Below are 13631 nucleotides of genomic sequence, written 5' to 3' on the forward strand. Positions count from 1 at the left end.
ATTGGCTAATTCCCTCCTACGGGACAGATAGCTGCTTTCAAAGACCCACGTTTGAGCTCAGTCATTTAACCGCATAAATCAATTAGTAAAATGCATGTTTAAGGTGATTAAAAAATGATTAAAAAAATATTAAAAAAGGGATCATGAATGAAACATCCTTAGTTTATCTCCACCAAAGCAGATAAGCTAATTCGTGAAGAGATCCACAATGAAAAACATTAAATGAAGTGTAAAATGACCCCTCTGTAAACAACATAAAATAATCAAAATCGTAGAAACTTGCTCCTCTGCATCACTGTGCTGATCTGTGACTTCTCCCTCATTTTCTCCAAAAATGTAATCTCCAGCTTCGCTCAACGTAAATCTTCTTTTCATTTTTGTATGCTGCAAATTGGAGATGTGCCCTCTGCAAGTCAAATGAGTCAAGTGACCTGATGTGTCTGGACATGCTCATCTTTGTTTGTTTTGTTTTTATTTGCAGCAATCCTGGACAAATGAGCATCCCCAGAAGCTCACATTATTGGGGGAGGAGGTGGCTGTCATTGTGTTGGCTGACAACGCATTTATGATTTAAAATTTGGCTCTAATTATTGCTTTATAACCTTATTTTCATAACCAGGTCGAAACCGACCCTGACACTACAAAGGCCATAATTTCAACTAGTGCATTTTATAATGCAGTGGGGAAAAAAAAAGGTTTTGTTGAATTTTGTTGAAATCAAGGTTCCTGACAAAGTCATGAAGCCTTGATGCAATAAAAAAAATTTAAGTGATTATTTTATGCATTTAAAAACTAAAACGGGTCGGTGGCGACCCTAACACAAGAGGAAGGTTTACTGACAGTATATGAATACAACATCGTTGTACATTTGAATTGGACAGTGATAAAAATATGCTGCAATAATCAATACATAATCAATCGCTTTAAGGTTGCAAGTAACTTGCTTACTGCCTGACGTGAATTCAAACATTTGACATTCATCTGAGGTCAGAAATTAGTCCTGTAAATGGCATAAAGTGGACCTCAAGAGTTTACACTGAAAGTGGTGGTAAAGAATGAAATCCATAGTTTCCTAACCCTTAATCCAATCCTGTCAAGATTAAACATACTTGAATAATCACCCTCCCAATCTAATTGGCACTGTGATTAATGGATTTTATTTTTTTCTTTGCTGCTTAGACACTTTTTGGGATATTGTTTCTCAATATCTCCTTTATTAGGGTTTTATTGTCAAGAGAGAAATGAACAGGGATTTGAAAGTCAGACACAATAGCCTTCCAGAGGTGTGTGTCACAAATACGGGGTGTATTTCATCGCTGTAAAAAGGCCTTGAGGAAAATGTGACACCTGGGCCCAAGATAGTTATTTTTTTCTTTCAAAATAAACATTAAAAGCTAATACACATTTTGTAGCACTAATCACTTCAAGTGGCTTCTTGGCAAAATGAGGAATAGTTTCATTTCCATTTCAATTAATTTCATAGTCTGAAAAGCAAGAGAAAAAAAATCATTTCCAATCTGTTGCAGATTTTGCCTTTTCAAATATTTGCTAATTTTGGTTCTATTTTTTGCACTCTTTCATCAGTCCAATTCATATATAATTAAAGGGGCACATTACAGGTGCAGAAAATGGAATAATAAGATTGTTCCAATCGGCCATGATAGAAAACAAAATTATGATTGAGATAAGTTGTTGACTTTCAGTAATTCATAAATTTTGTAAATATTTGTAAAATTTAAACCTCTGAACAATTTTATTAGAAAAAGAAAAGCCACTTCAATCAGGACATGAAACACAAATTCAATTGCAAAAGGGTCACTTTATTATTTCTTCACATTGTACAAAACCATTTACCATCTACAGACATGGGAGTCTAACAATCACGTCACTGTGAGATACACCTCTAGGTAAATAAACAGAACATACACTATAATTTATATTTGTAATCTTAGTTAATGCTACACTTTTCAGGTGGACAGGGGACAAAGAGAAAAAATGGTTTTATATTTAATAATTAGCTGGCACAGTTGTTGATCAGAATCAAAAGGCAAAGAAATCCTAGTGGCATTACTGTTTTGCCCCCCCTTTCTCCCTTTAAAGATCCAGAATGGTCCCTTTAAATGTAAACATAGACATGATTATCGATACTATTGGTAATTGGATTTACTATAGAAAAAAATAATCCTCATCAGGTTTTCTAAATTAATGATATCTATATTTAAGGGAAAAAAACAAACAAGCCTGTTATTCCTGAATGAATGACATTTTAAAAATGGGCATTTCCCACCATTGTCTCTTTCTACTTGTCCAAATAGCAATAACAAATTTGTAAAGGAAAACCTATCAGATCTTAACAAAAAAAAAAAAAAAATTCAATTAACAAAAACAGAATTGAGAGAATGTGTCATGAAAATTTCTGGAGAGAATATTTTTTGATGAAACGCTCCATAATGAAAAAAAGAAAAAAAAAAATAGTCCCTTATAATTTAGAGGGTTTTGCAAATCACCTTGCCTCAAAACTTTGGTACAATCTGGACCAATCCACTTAGGTACTGCCAGTCGAGCCCATGAAAGTGGTGTAGTGTTTCTACAGATGAGGAAAGATAGTAGTGGAATGTACCGGAAGAGAAATAAACATGAGCAGCATTTTTTTGTCAATGGTCGTACTTGTTTTATTGCGAAACGCTCGTCTGCAGCTTGGGGAGGACATGGTCGTCTTAGTCGGCTGTGCGTCAGTGGCATTTATCTGCCCAACACTGTGGCCAGCAGCGCCATGCGGATATACATGCCGTTCTCAGCCTGACGGAAGTAAGCTGCTCTCGGGTCGGTATCCACCTCCATACTGAGAAATACGCATTAATGGAAGAAAACAATCAACTTCAGCTAATTAACAGTCCTATCAATTTGGTTGATTCAAAGAAATATTGCAGTCATGGGATAATTGTAATATGCAAGATTGCAAGTCTTTATATTTCTATAACTGTATTATGAAAATAAAAAAAATAAATTTCTATCCTCAATCCGAGAGGTTATTCCTTATATAGCGGGTTGCTTTGTTAATTAAGCTTCAATGGGGAAGACAGACTAAAGTGTAAATAAATAAAAAAGAAATATATTACCTGTTATGAGAAAACACATGGGAATAAATTTGTGTGGATATGAAATGTTTTTAATGATATGCCTCCCACCTGATCTCATTTACTCTGGGTAGCGGATGCATCACCACCATTTTCTTCTTGGCCCCGGTCATGATGTGAGGGGTAAGGATGAACTGGCCGAAACACTGAGCGTGAGGGGTGTGTGGGGGACAAAACACACAAGATTAAACTCACTCATATCGCCCTCCATTGCTATTCTGCTGTGATCAATCATCTACAGCAGGGGAGGGGAAAAAAAACCACTTCATTTCCTTGTTTGTTTGAAAATTTCAGCGCATATTCTGTTTTAAGTCGGTTCTGATTTGAAGTTTTAAAGTAAGGGGTCACTTACAGCCTTATACTCATCCTCAGAGGCGAACCTCTCTTTCTGGATCCTGGTCATGTAGAGGACATCCGTCTCCGGCAGAGCCTCTTCGATGCTCTCGAACTCCTCCTGCAAACATGTCGACGCCGACAGTGAGCGACAGCAACGACGCTTCAGACGTCTTGTTGAAGCTTGGGTTTAACCGCGGACCTGTTTGATGCCTTTAGAGGCCACGTAGTTGAGGATTTCAGCAGGCATGTGCAGGTTCTTGGGGGCCACGTATCGCAGCGTGATGCGATACTGGGTCAGCAGTTTGGCGAGGGAATGAACGGTGCGACCATGTTTCAGATCCCCCACCATGGTTATCTTGAAAGGAAACAATTTTTAAACCATGGAGGATTTAAAAAAAAAAAACAAAACAAAATTAAAGTCTGTGAAATTCAGCTAGCATGGCTTCTCCTCCTTACCGTCATGCCATTGACTGTTCCCAGCTCCTCTCGGATGGTGAAGACATCCAGCAGGGCCTGGGTGGGATGCTCACCCACGCCGTCTCCTGCATTGATGACGGGCTTACGGCAGTGACGGGACGCCGTCTGTGGGAACACAGGAAACAGATGAAGTTGAACGTCTGCAGAGGAGGGAAGTTGATGTTGAAGTTGTCCACGATGGAGGGACAGAGGTCAAAAAAAAAAAACATTAGCGGACTGATGGGCTGCTGGGTTTTCATTGTACAAAGAACGCTGGCAAACCTGCAGCTTGAGCCATGTAGGATATGTGATTAGAAAAAAATTAACTTGAAACTAAGGAGAATATTCAATAAGATAACATTTATCCAGTTGAACTGGAGATTAACCTACTTTTAGTCTAGCTCAGGGGTCGGCAACCCGTGACACCCAAAGAGCCATTTGGACCCGGTTGCCTCGGAAAAGAAAACTCTGGGAGCCGCAATTACTTTTTGACGTCTAAAATAAAGGTACCGCTGTATATATTGCTTTTTATCACCTTTACACTTTGTATAAACAAGTGTGTAGTGTGTTGCTTCTGAAATTCACAAAGTATTGCAGAGAAAATTAAATTTTATTTATGTAATGAACTCATTTTGAGCTTTCAGAGCGTGTAGCGCAGCCTTGACCTGAATTTTAAAAATAAATCGGGAAAAAAAAATCACTCTGTCAGTAAACAATAAAAAATAAGTATTTGCAAAATACCTTCATAAATATTTATTTTACCTAGTTTATGGGACTTCTGCTCCTGAACTTCTGCGCACAGCACCTGCAAATCGGGACTTTACCGGCTGGCGGGTATACCGGCTTCCGCGAGTGTGACGTTATTTTGTGCGCGACAAATAATAAATATAATTTTATTTAATATGTCAAGATCACAATAATCTTCCGACTTAGAACTAAAAGTTAAAAAAAGGAATTAACACAAATGAAATACAGTTCAATTAAATATTTATCATTTAATTTCCCAAGCCACTCGGAGCCGCGGGTTGCCGACCCCTGGTCTAGCTCTTCCACCAAATTCAAAGACCTATGACCTGTCGAACCCGGGTTTGAGGATTTTGACGTGGGAGTTTGGAATATTCTTTGCTGATCTCCCTACCTCTACAGCTCCGGGTGTCGGATGGCGCAGCACCAACACATCGGCGTAGCAGCTCATGGTTTGGACAGAGTCAGCCAAAGACTCTCCCTTTTGGGTGGATGAGGTGGACTCACTGAAGTGGATGACAGAACCGCCAAGACGCTGCATGGCCGCAGCGAAGGAGCTGCTTGTGCGAGTGCTGACCTCATAGAACATGGACGCCATGACTTTACCCTGGATGGAACGGGGTTGCTGGAGATTAACATTGACACACTTTGTGGGTCGGTGGCCGGGGAGTTTTGTTTTTCAGGCTCACCTTTAGGATGTCCAGGCTCCGCTCCTTCTGGACCAACAAACGTAACGTATGCGCGACATTGAAGAGATGAGAGATCTGAAATCACCAAAAAATGCAATTCTACGGTTTGAGCTTTCAAGTCAGGGGAAATTAATTCTAATATATTAATAAATACAACATCTCTAGGGAATAGCTCATTTGATTTCTATTTGATGTGATTTCAATCACCCTTTTTGGCAGAACCATTCACACATTCCATCGTGTGCTTCCTGTCATTTTATGAACAGGTACTTGTCATATGAATTCTATAAGGTTAAATTAATATATATTTTTTTAAAATTAAACAGTCTTCTTATTCCTATATTTTATTCATGCAAATATAAAAAGAATATTCACATTTTTAGTTTAGTTTCAGTTGAGGTTGAAAATTGAACATTATTGAAAAGTCAACTGTGATTAATTTGGAGATACTGGATGTGTGGAATTAAAATATGTCTGTTTCCGATGAAGGTTAATCACAAAATTGACCAACATATTAGAGATTTCTGGCATCCCTCAGGTAGTTACTTGCTCTTTGCTGAACTGCCCCACTGTCAGGATGTGCTGGCCCACCAGGGGGTGCAGCAGGGGGGACATCTGAAAATGGGAAGCCTGTCCAGAAGGAACCTGGCCTGGGAAGGACTGAGGGGACAGCAGCCTGGACAGAGGAGGGGGGTGGCTATAACCATCCCCAGTACCAGACGGGGGAAGTGTGGCCATCTCTGCAGAAGGGAAATATTACAGATAAATATGGGAGAGGTTTAAAAAAAATAAATAAATAAAATTACAAATCAGAACATGCGATTTTGGATCATTCCTATCTGGAAAGATTGTTTCCAAACAAGTCACATTTGACCCATAATTGTTTTAAACCATTAAATCACAGAAAAAAAAATTAAAAAATAGTTGTACTGAACAGACATAGGGTATTTTTGCTGCTCAGAATTCTTTATACAGTCTAGTAATTATTTTTCATTATCTTAAATTTTCCTTATGAATTCACTTTATAATTTTGACAATCATTACAAAAAGGCAATGCTCTAAATGAGAAAGAAACTCAGTATTGGGGGGAAAAAAAAAATTACTCTGAACCAAAAGATTTCTCTTAACCTCCGGAAGAAATCAAATCAAACAAATAAATAAATACAACCAAAATGGCAGAATCAAAAATTAAACATACCAAAGAAAATTAAACAAATCCTGCAGACAAAATTGCATTTGTGTGAAAATTATTTGTTCGGTTCAACCGCTTCATGGCGTGTCTGACTGAGGCATTTCCCTCAATGAAAAACCTAATTAATCTTAAAAACTAGCCCGACGACCGAGGTTATTTGATGCGCTGATGTATTTTGGGATGGGCCACACCTGGGGGGAGGCCGGGGTCGGAGGAGCGGTGGATGCGTGGGGGCAACGCTGCGCGTCTGGGGCTGGGGGCGCGAGTTCTCACCAGGCCTTCGCGGGGTGGGGTGGGACGAGGACGCTCGGGGGTCTATGGAACAGGAAGCAAAGACAGAAATGTCAAGTACAAATTGAACGTCTGTCCGAAATAATGGACTGAAACTGTCGTCCTTTTGTCTTGAATACCATTGGGCTCTCAGGTGTCAGGATGGAAGCACTCTGCCACGTCTTCACGTCTTCACCGTAGCCCGGGGGCACCAAAACCTGAGAATTACAGATGCGGGAAGAACCTCACTGGATTTTGGGCTCCATCTGTTTCACTGCAGATCTGTTCCATAGGTTTTCTACCGCTCAGAAATATCCCAACAGAACCATTCTTATGTGCTGCAAAACAGGTACCAGCTGAGCCCCCCCCCCCCTTTGGATTGTCTGAAATACATGCAATCATACATTTTGACAAATTTACTTGTCCCTCAGTACCGTGCATAGTAATACAGGTGCATAACTGAGCAGATCATGAAGACTAAAGTATTTTCTTGCTGCACGGAGCCAACTTTCCACGCATCTTCAGCAAAGCAGACATGTTATTGTGTCACACACACACACACACACCTGTCCATCGATGTAGGCCACCTCTCCTCGCAGGACCACGCGCCGCACCTTCCCCTTCACCTTCAGACCTTGGAAAGGGGTCCACTTGGACTTGGTGAACTGCATGGCCTGAGGAATCACCCACTCCTGTTCCAGGTCCACCTGCAGACACGCCGTCGGTGACTCTCCTGTCACACCGTGTGCAGAGATGACTTCCACAGCTGCTGCATCCATGTCCTGTTGCGTGTGATTTTACCTCCACATAGGTGTTTTCCTGAAGAGGCAGGTTGAAGATCCTGCGTGGGTTGTCGTGGAGGCGCCGGATAATGTCGTCGAGGGTTAGGCGCCCGTTGCTGACTGCGGTGAGCAGGAGAGGCAGCATGGTCTCCAGCCCCGGGTACCCTGGAGGGGGGTGGGTGCTGTTCTTCTCCTCAATCGAATGCGGAGCTGAAAATAGTTTTACTATTACGTTAGTGTTTTTGTTGAGTTTCTCTTCTTCATTCGCTTTGTTGTATCATGTTGATCGGCATCACAACTTGGGTGGAATTTTTAAGTGTCTATAAGGAACTTATCAACGAAAGTACGTAAACATATAATACAAATAAAAGTATTATAAAAATGGTACATGATGGATTTTCTAAAATAGAATTAGAAAGAGTCTCATTAAACTGAAGGTCTTTTTGCTGCGTTGGTGGACACTGGTGGCTGGGGATACCATCCAGCTGAAGAAGTACAAGTATTGGGCCTTTTTTGCACACGGTGCTCAGGATGGGAAGCAGGGCACCATCAATTGCGAGGATGGTGTGCTGCTGACCTCGACTTGAGAGGTCGCAGGTCGGTGAAGGGTAATACTTCGAAGAACTTCTCAATCCCACTGCCATGCCTTCTGATAAGGAAGCAGAGTCTGGGGACTCAGGGAGTAGCTCTTCAATCTCTGGGGCTGAAGTTGCCAAGGTGGTCAATAAGCTCCCCAGGGGTGAATGAGCACCGCCCTGAGTTCCTCAAGGGTCTGGATGTTGTGTAGCTTTCCGGATTGACACATCTCTGCGACATCACATGCACACTGGGAACAGTGTGTCTACATTTGCAGCCTGGGGTGATGGTTTAAAAAGTGGGACCGGAGGGGGTATTCCAACGACAAGGAGATCACATTCTTTAGCCACCCTGGTGAGGTCTATTTAGGGGTCTTGGAGAGGAGGGTCAGTTGGATATTGTTTTTTTGGCACTTTTTGTGGAACAGTGGATCGGCTATACAACTTCAGCAGGGTCCTGGAGGGCACATGGTAATTCCCTCAACCAGTCTACATGTGCTTTGTAGACTTGGAGAAGGCCTTTGACCATGTAACTCCTGGAGTTCTCTGAGTGGCTGCTCAAGAAGTATGGAGTGCTGGTCTCAGTACTGGGCCTCTGCTTTTTGCAGATGATGTAGTTCCGTTAGCCTCATCCCATGGTGATCTCCAACTCATAATGGGTCTCTCTGCTGAGGCTGTTGCCCCGCAACTCAACACAGGAAAAGCGGCAGAGGTTGGATTAAAGGATACTTGGTGTTGATTATGGAGTGTTAAAAAATTCCTACATTACTGAACCCCAGACAAAACTAGCACAGTGACACCATATAGTGAATCTGCCCCAGTCAGGGTTGTCACCCTGCTGGCATACAACCACAAACAGGGCTCCTTGAAGGGGGACTAACAAGGAAGAATTTGTTTTTTTGATCCTAAATCCAGTTATTCACACATGACTGGGGTTTTAAAAAAACGGACCTTGAACTTTTTGGCGAGACACAGATTTCAGAAAGAACCCGAACCAGCGCTCACAGACCGTGGTCTGTGGCGAAGCAGTCGATGATGTCCAGGTTTTCCCACAGCGCCTCCATGTCCTCGCGGGTCCCCAGCATGGGCCGGACTTGGGCCCGGCCCTCGCCGATCTCCTCCAATTGCTCTTCGCACAGGAAGAGGTGATGTGGGGCCACTTCGCACGTCACCTGGATGCCCTTTTGCTTTGCAGCACGGATGATCAGGATCTAAAGGCAACAGGGTAGGATGTTTAAACATTAATTACATATTCCCCCCCCCCCCAAAAAAAAAACAGAAATAAAAGGTAATAAAACTAAACAACAAAACTAAAGTATGTGAATGATCAGTTTAAATTTCAAATTGAAAATTTAAATCTTTAAATTGTTCCCACATGTAGAATTTAACCAAAAACCACTCTGCAAAAAAAAAAAAAAAAAAAAAAAAAAAAAATTAAAAAAAATTCTGCGCTTCGAATCACCTTTTAGAACTCATGTGAAAACAAGGAGTCAAACTTTGAATTTGAAAAGAATCTGGCTGCACTTCAGAGAGCTCAACTGGTTTCCTTTCTTATTTTGCCAGCTGGAAAAGAGGTGGTACCTCCTCTTTTTTGGCCACGTGGCAGATGTGGACAGGTCGCTGGTTGAGCTAATAAATAAAAGCTAATAAAACTAAACAACAAAACTAAAGTATGAGAATAATCAGTTTAAATTTCAAATCAAAAATTTAAATCTTTAAATTGTTCCCACATGTAGAATTTAACCAAAAACCACTCTGAAAAAAAAAAAAAAAAAAAAATAAAAAAAAATTCTGCGCTTCGAATCACCCTTTAGAACTCATGTGAAAACAAGGAGTCAAACTTTGAATTTGAAAAGAATCTGGCTGCACTTCAGAGAGCTCAACTGGTTTCCTTTCTTATTTTGCCAGCTGGAAAAAGAGGTGGTACCTCCTCTTTTTTGGCCACGTGGCAGATGTGGACAGGTCGCTGGTAGAGCTGGGCCACCATCAGGATGGCCGCCACAGTCTGCTTCTCGGCATGAGCCACGATGGGCATGAGCTTTGGCCATTTCTCAAAGTGCTGCAGAGAGAAAGCAGAGGGTGGCGTTTTGGGGTTTACAACTGCTGCAGGTACAAGAACACTTGTTTAATTCTCTGACATTACCAACATTTTAAGAACGAGACTGAAAATGCTAATTTGAAGACAATTTGTACAGCATATTATTTGGAGATGGCCTTTACAACTACTAAGAGTTTCAGCTGCTTGAATCTAAAAATATAAAACAAGAAACTGTGAATAAAACCTTTTTTTTTTTTCCATAGTCAGCAATTTTTACTCTAAATGTTTTAAATTTTGTTATCGTTTTAACTCACAAGAAGAGTTTATGCATTTTTAATTTATTTATTTTCTAAAATAGGAAGGAGGACCTTCAGTTGCAGGGAATATTCAAATCTTTGTACTTTTTAAGACCTTAAGACACTTTATAGCCTTGACTTTGCCACTTTATTTGTTTTATTTGTATTTCTTAGTCTCCCTCCTTTTTTTTGACTGTTTATACAATTTCCTCCTATTGTTTATTATTGTTATGTTTTACATGAAACTCTGGCGCAACAATTTCCTTCGAGATAAATAAAATTGTTCTTATTCTTAAAACCAAGTACTAGCAACAACCAACAACTTTTGCTTGAACAATAACAGAGACATTTTCTGGTTTTTGTATAATTTCGCCCTATCCAGAGCTGCCTGATGGTCTGGTCTGATTAAAATTATGACAAGGAAAAAGGAATTTGAAGTTTTCTTTGCTGACCCAGGAGCAGCATTAGAAACATTTTTTTTTTAGAGATTTGTCCGAAGATTAAATTCTAGAGTTCAATGAGTGTCGATTTATCGAGGGGCTCTAGGTTTCAGCCTACTTCCATCCAAAGGGAGACGTTGTCCATCTTGAGGGTGGAGTATGTGTCGTTCAGGTACATCTTCAGCCCGACTGCCTGGTTGGCCAAAGAGTGGAGGATGGCCGCATTGTCTGAGGCTGCGCCCAAATACAGGCCGTAGTCACAGCGGCAGCCTGCCTTGGCCAGCTGGTGGATGTCAAACAAAACATCAGCTTTTATTTCATGGTAAAAAACAGTGACGGAGAGTCACTTCCTGCATCCACCGGCATCTATTCAGATCAGAAATGTCTAAATTGCAACCAGTCTAATGTAGAGGTGGAGTTACCTTCTGGACCAGCGACAGAGAGCTGGAGTCGGTGATGGCAGGCGCGGTGTTGGGCATCGCACACACCATGGTGATACCTCCGGCCAGAGCTGCTGCCGTGCCTGAGGAGAAGTCCTCCTTGTGAGTGGCCCCAGGCTCCCGCAGGTGGACATGGACGTCAATCAAACCTGGGTGACAAAAAAAAAAAAAAAAAAAAAAAAAGATAAATGCTTGTTATCGCAAACTGGAACAACTGTGTTTTTAATAAAAAGATACTTGTATATTATGAATATTCTTCGATGGGAGAATCCAGGAATGGTGCTGTAAAATGACTCTTGCAGCCTTTCAGAAACATTTATCGAATTCAAAATTTTGAGGATGATGCACAAACAGTATTAATCGAAAAAGGCTAGCACATTTGAAAAGAAAAAAGTTGGATGAGAGAAAAAAAAACACCAGCTTTTGGCGTCAGAGACCCACCTGGCAGACGGACCAGCGTCTCAGATGCCATGCTGTCGATATGAGTTTTCACAGGAGGACTTCGGCCCACCTGCCGAAGAGCCTGCAGAGAATCACACACAAGTTGATGCTCCTTGTTGCAAGTTGAGGTATAAAGTATCTGGAAATCGGTCAAAGAGCACATTTCACTCAACCCAAAAGGGCTCATGTTACACCTCTGTTCATCCAGTTGCACTGGCTACCAGTAGCTGCCAGGATCAGGCACAAGGCCCTGACCCTGGCATTCAAAACCACCTCGGGAACAGGTCCAGCATATCTGACCGAAATAATAAGACCTTATGTTCCCGGCAGAGAGCTGCGTTCCTCTAATACAAACCTACTAGCAGTACCTTTTGCTCGCTCTAAGCGATCTCAGGCAAAACTGTTCTCCGTTCTACTACCTCAGCGGTGGAACAAACTTCCGGAAGCAACAAGACTAGCATCATCTCTCTCAACCTTCAAGAAACAGGTAAAATCTTTTCTCTTTCAGGACTTTTTACTGCGCTGATGCTTGAGCTGCCCCAGATCAGGTTGGCAGCAAGTTAGGCTATGCAGTGTGTGTGTGTGTGTGTGTGTCTCTATCAAAAAAAAAAAAAAAAAAACCCCTCACTAACCCAAGCTTACTGTTCTGTATATTACCTGTGCATCTTGTATTTGCGAGTGTATTTGCAGTCCCTATGTCCTCTATTGTAAGTCGCTTCGGATAAAAGCGTCTGCCAAATGCAATGTAAAGTAATGTAATGTAATGTAATGTAATCCCCACTGAACAGGGACTCTTGAATTTGTGACCTTTGTGTCTAAAGAGGAATCATGTGGATGGACAAACAAGACTCTAGAAATGAATATCCAACCACCAAGACATGGTTGACCTGAACGAAGAGCTTGGTGCACTTTATGTCGATGATGAGGGGCACGGAGTAGTCGATGGCCATGCGCCTGGTCCTGTAGCCCTTTGTGACGAAGGAGGAGAGCCTGCGGCCGCCGCTGTTCCTCATGGAGAGGTTGATGACTAGGTCGAAGTGGTTCTCCTCCAGGTAGTTCATGATGCTACGCTGCTTCTCCTTGGTGGAACACTCGCTGTCCTCCTCCTCGAAGGGCCAATCCACGGCCGTCACCTGGAGGTCAGCGGAACCGCGATGGAACCGGTTTGGATTATTCTTCGACAGCTCAGTGTATTTTCTCAGATGTCTACCGATGTGAAGATGGATATGGCTGGAGTTTTCAAGAGAGCCGTGAAAGCGGATCACGAGATGAGCATAGCTAGTGTCTGGATTCTGTCCCTCACCTTTACTCCATGTTCGGTATAGAAGTCAGCTGTGCCCAGACTAGCGTACAGGTCGTAACCCAGTGACTCCAGTGACTGGACAGTGGGCAGCAGCTCACTCTTGTTCTGAAAATGTCAACCGTTTTTTTTTTTTCCAACTTTCTGACATCAATGAAAGATTTACACAAAAAATATTTTTGCTTGACACATGAAATCCTTTCTCCATGTTTTTCATATCTTCAACGTTCAAGCGGCCGTCATCTGTTGGGTGATGCCTGGACAGGGTACCTTGTAGCTGCCGATGGACAGCAGGATGTTCTTCTTGGGGATCTTGAACCCGGTGGACAGCATGGCTTTCAAGTAGGCCTCGTACCTGTTCTCCCCGAAGCAGGCCACTTCACCGGTGCTGGTCATCTCGACCCCGAGCACCACATCGGCGCCGGCTAGCCGAGAAAAGGAGAACTGAGGCACCTAAGGCCCGAGAGATGTGTTAGATCAAGAAATGCTCACACA

At 41.9% G+C, this 13631-nt stretch overlaps 1 protein-coding gene across 2 annotated transcripts in view; it reads right to left on the reverse strand.

Annotated features, from left to right (window-relative positions):
* Window positions 1-2646: 2646 nt before the first annotated feature.
* The window catches only part of cad (carbamoyl-phosphate synthetase 2, aspartate transcarbamylase, and dihydroorotase), a 34729-nt gene continuing 23744 nt past the window's right edge, over window positions 2647-13631 (reverse strand). For both annotated transcript variants that reach the window (XM_086143400.1, XM_086143399.1), the window contains exons 25-44: window positions 13407-13589; window positions 13140-13244; window positions 12724-12969; window positions 11837-11918; window positions 11378-11544; window positions 11074-11238; window positions 10109-10240; window positions 9191-9392; window positions 7626-7816; window positions 7391-7531; window positions 6965-7042; window positions 6746-6869; window positions 5909-6102; window positions 5363-5437; window positions 5068-5280; window positions 3930-4055; window positions 3673-3828; window positions 3490-3591; window positions 3189-3283; window positions 2647-2842 (exon numbers count right to left, since the gene is read on the reverse strand). In XM_086143400.1, coding sequence (XP_085999526.1) covers window positions 2743-2842; window positions 3189-3283; window positions 3490-3591; window positions 3673-3828; window positions 3930-4055; window positions 5068-5280; window positions 5363-5437; window positions 5909-6102; window positions 6746-6869; window positions 6965-7042; window positions 7391-7531; window positions 7626-7816; window positions 9191-9392; window positions 10109-10240; window positions 11074-11238; window positions 11378-11544; window positions 11837-11918; window positions 12724-12969; window positions 13140-13244; window positions 13407-13589 — 2877 coding nt within the window. In that variant the 3' untranslated portion in view covers window positions 2647-2742. The remainder of the gene's footprint in view (window positions 2843-3188; window positions 3284-3489; window positions 3592-3672; window positions 3829-3929; window positions 4056-5067; window positions 5281-5362; window positions 5438-5908; window positions 6103-6745; window positions 6870-6964; window positions 7043-7390; window positions 7532-7625; window positions 7817-9190; window positions 9393-10108; window positions 10241-11073; window positions 11239-11377; window positions 11545-11836; window positions 11919-12723; window positions 12970-13139; window positions 13245-13406; window positions 13590-13631) is intronic.

The sequence above is a fragment of the Fistularia commersonii genome, chromosome 36 (genome assembly GCF_037954325.1).
Source record: "Fistularia commersonii isolate RoL2024-O1a breed Wild chromosome 36, RoL_Fcom_v1.0, whole genome shotgun sequence".
NCBI lineage: Eukaryota > Metazoa > Chordata > Actinopteri > Syngnathiformes > Fistulariidae > Fistularia > Fistularia commersonii.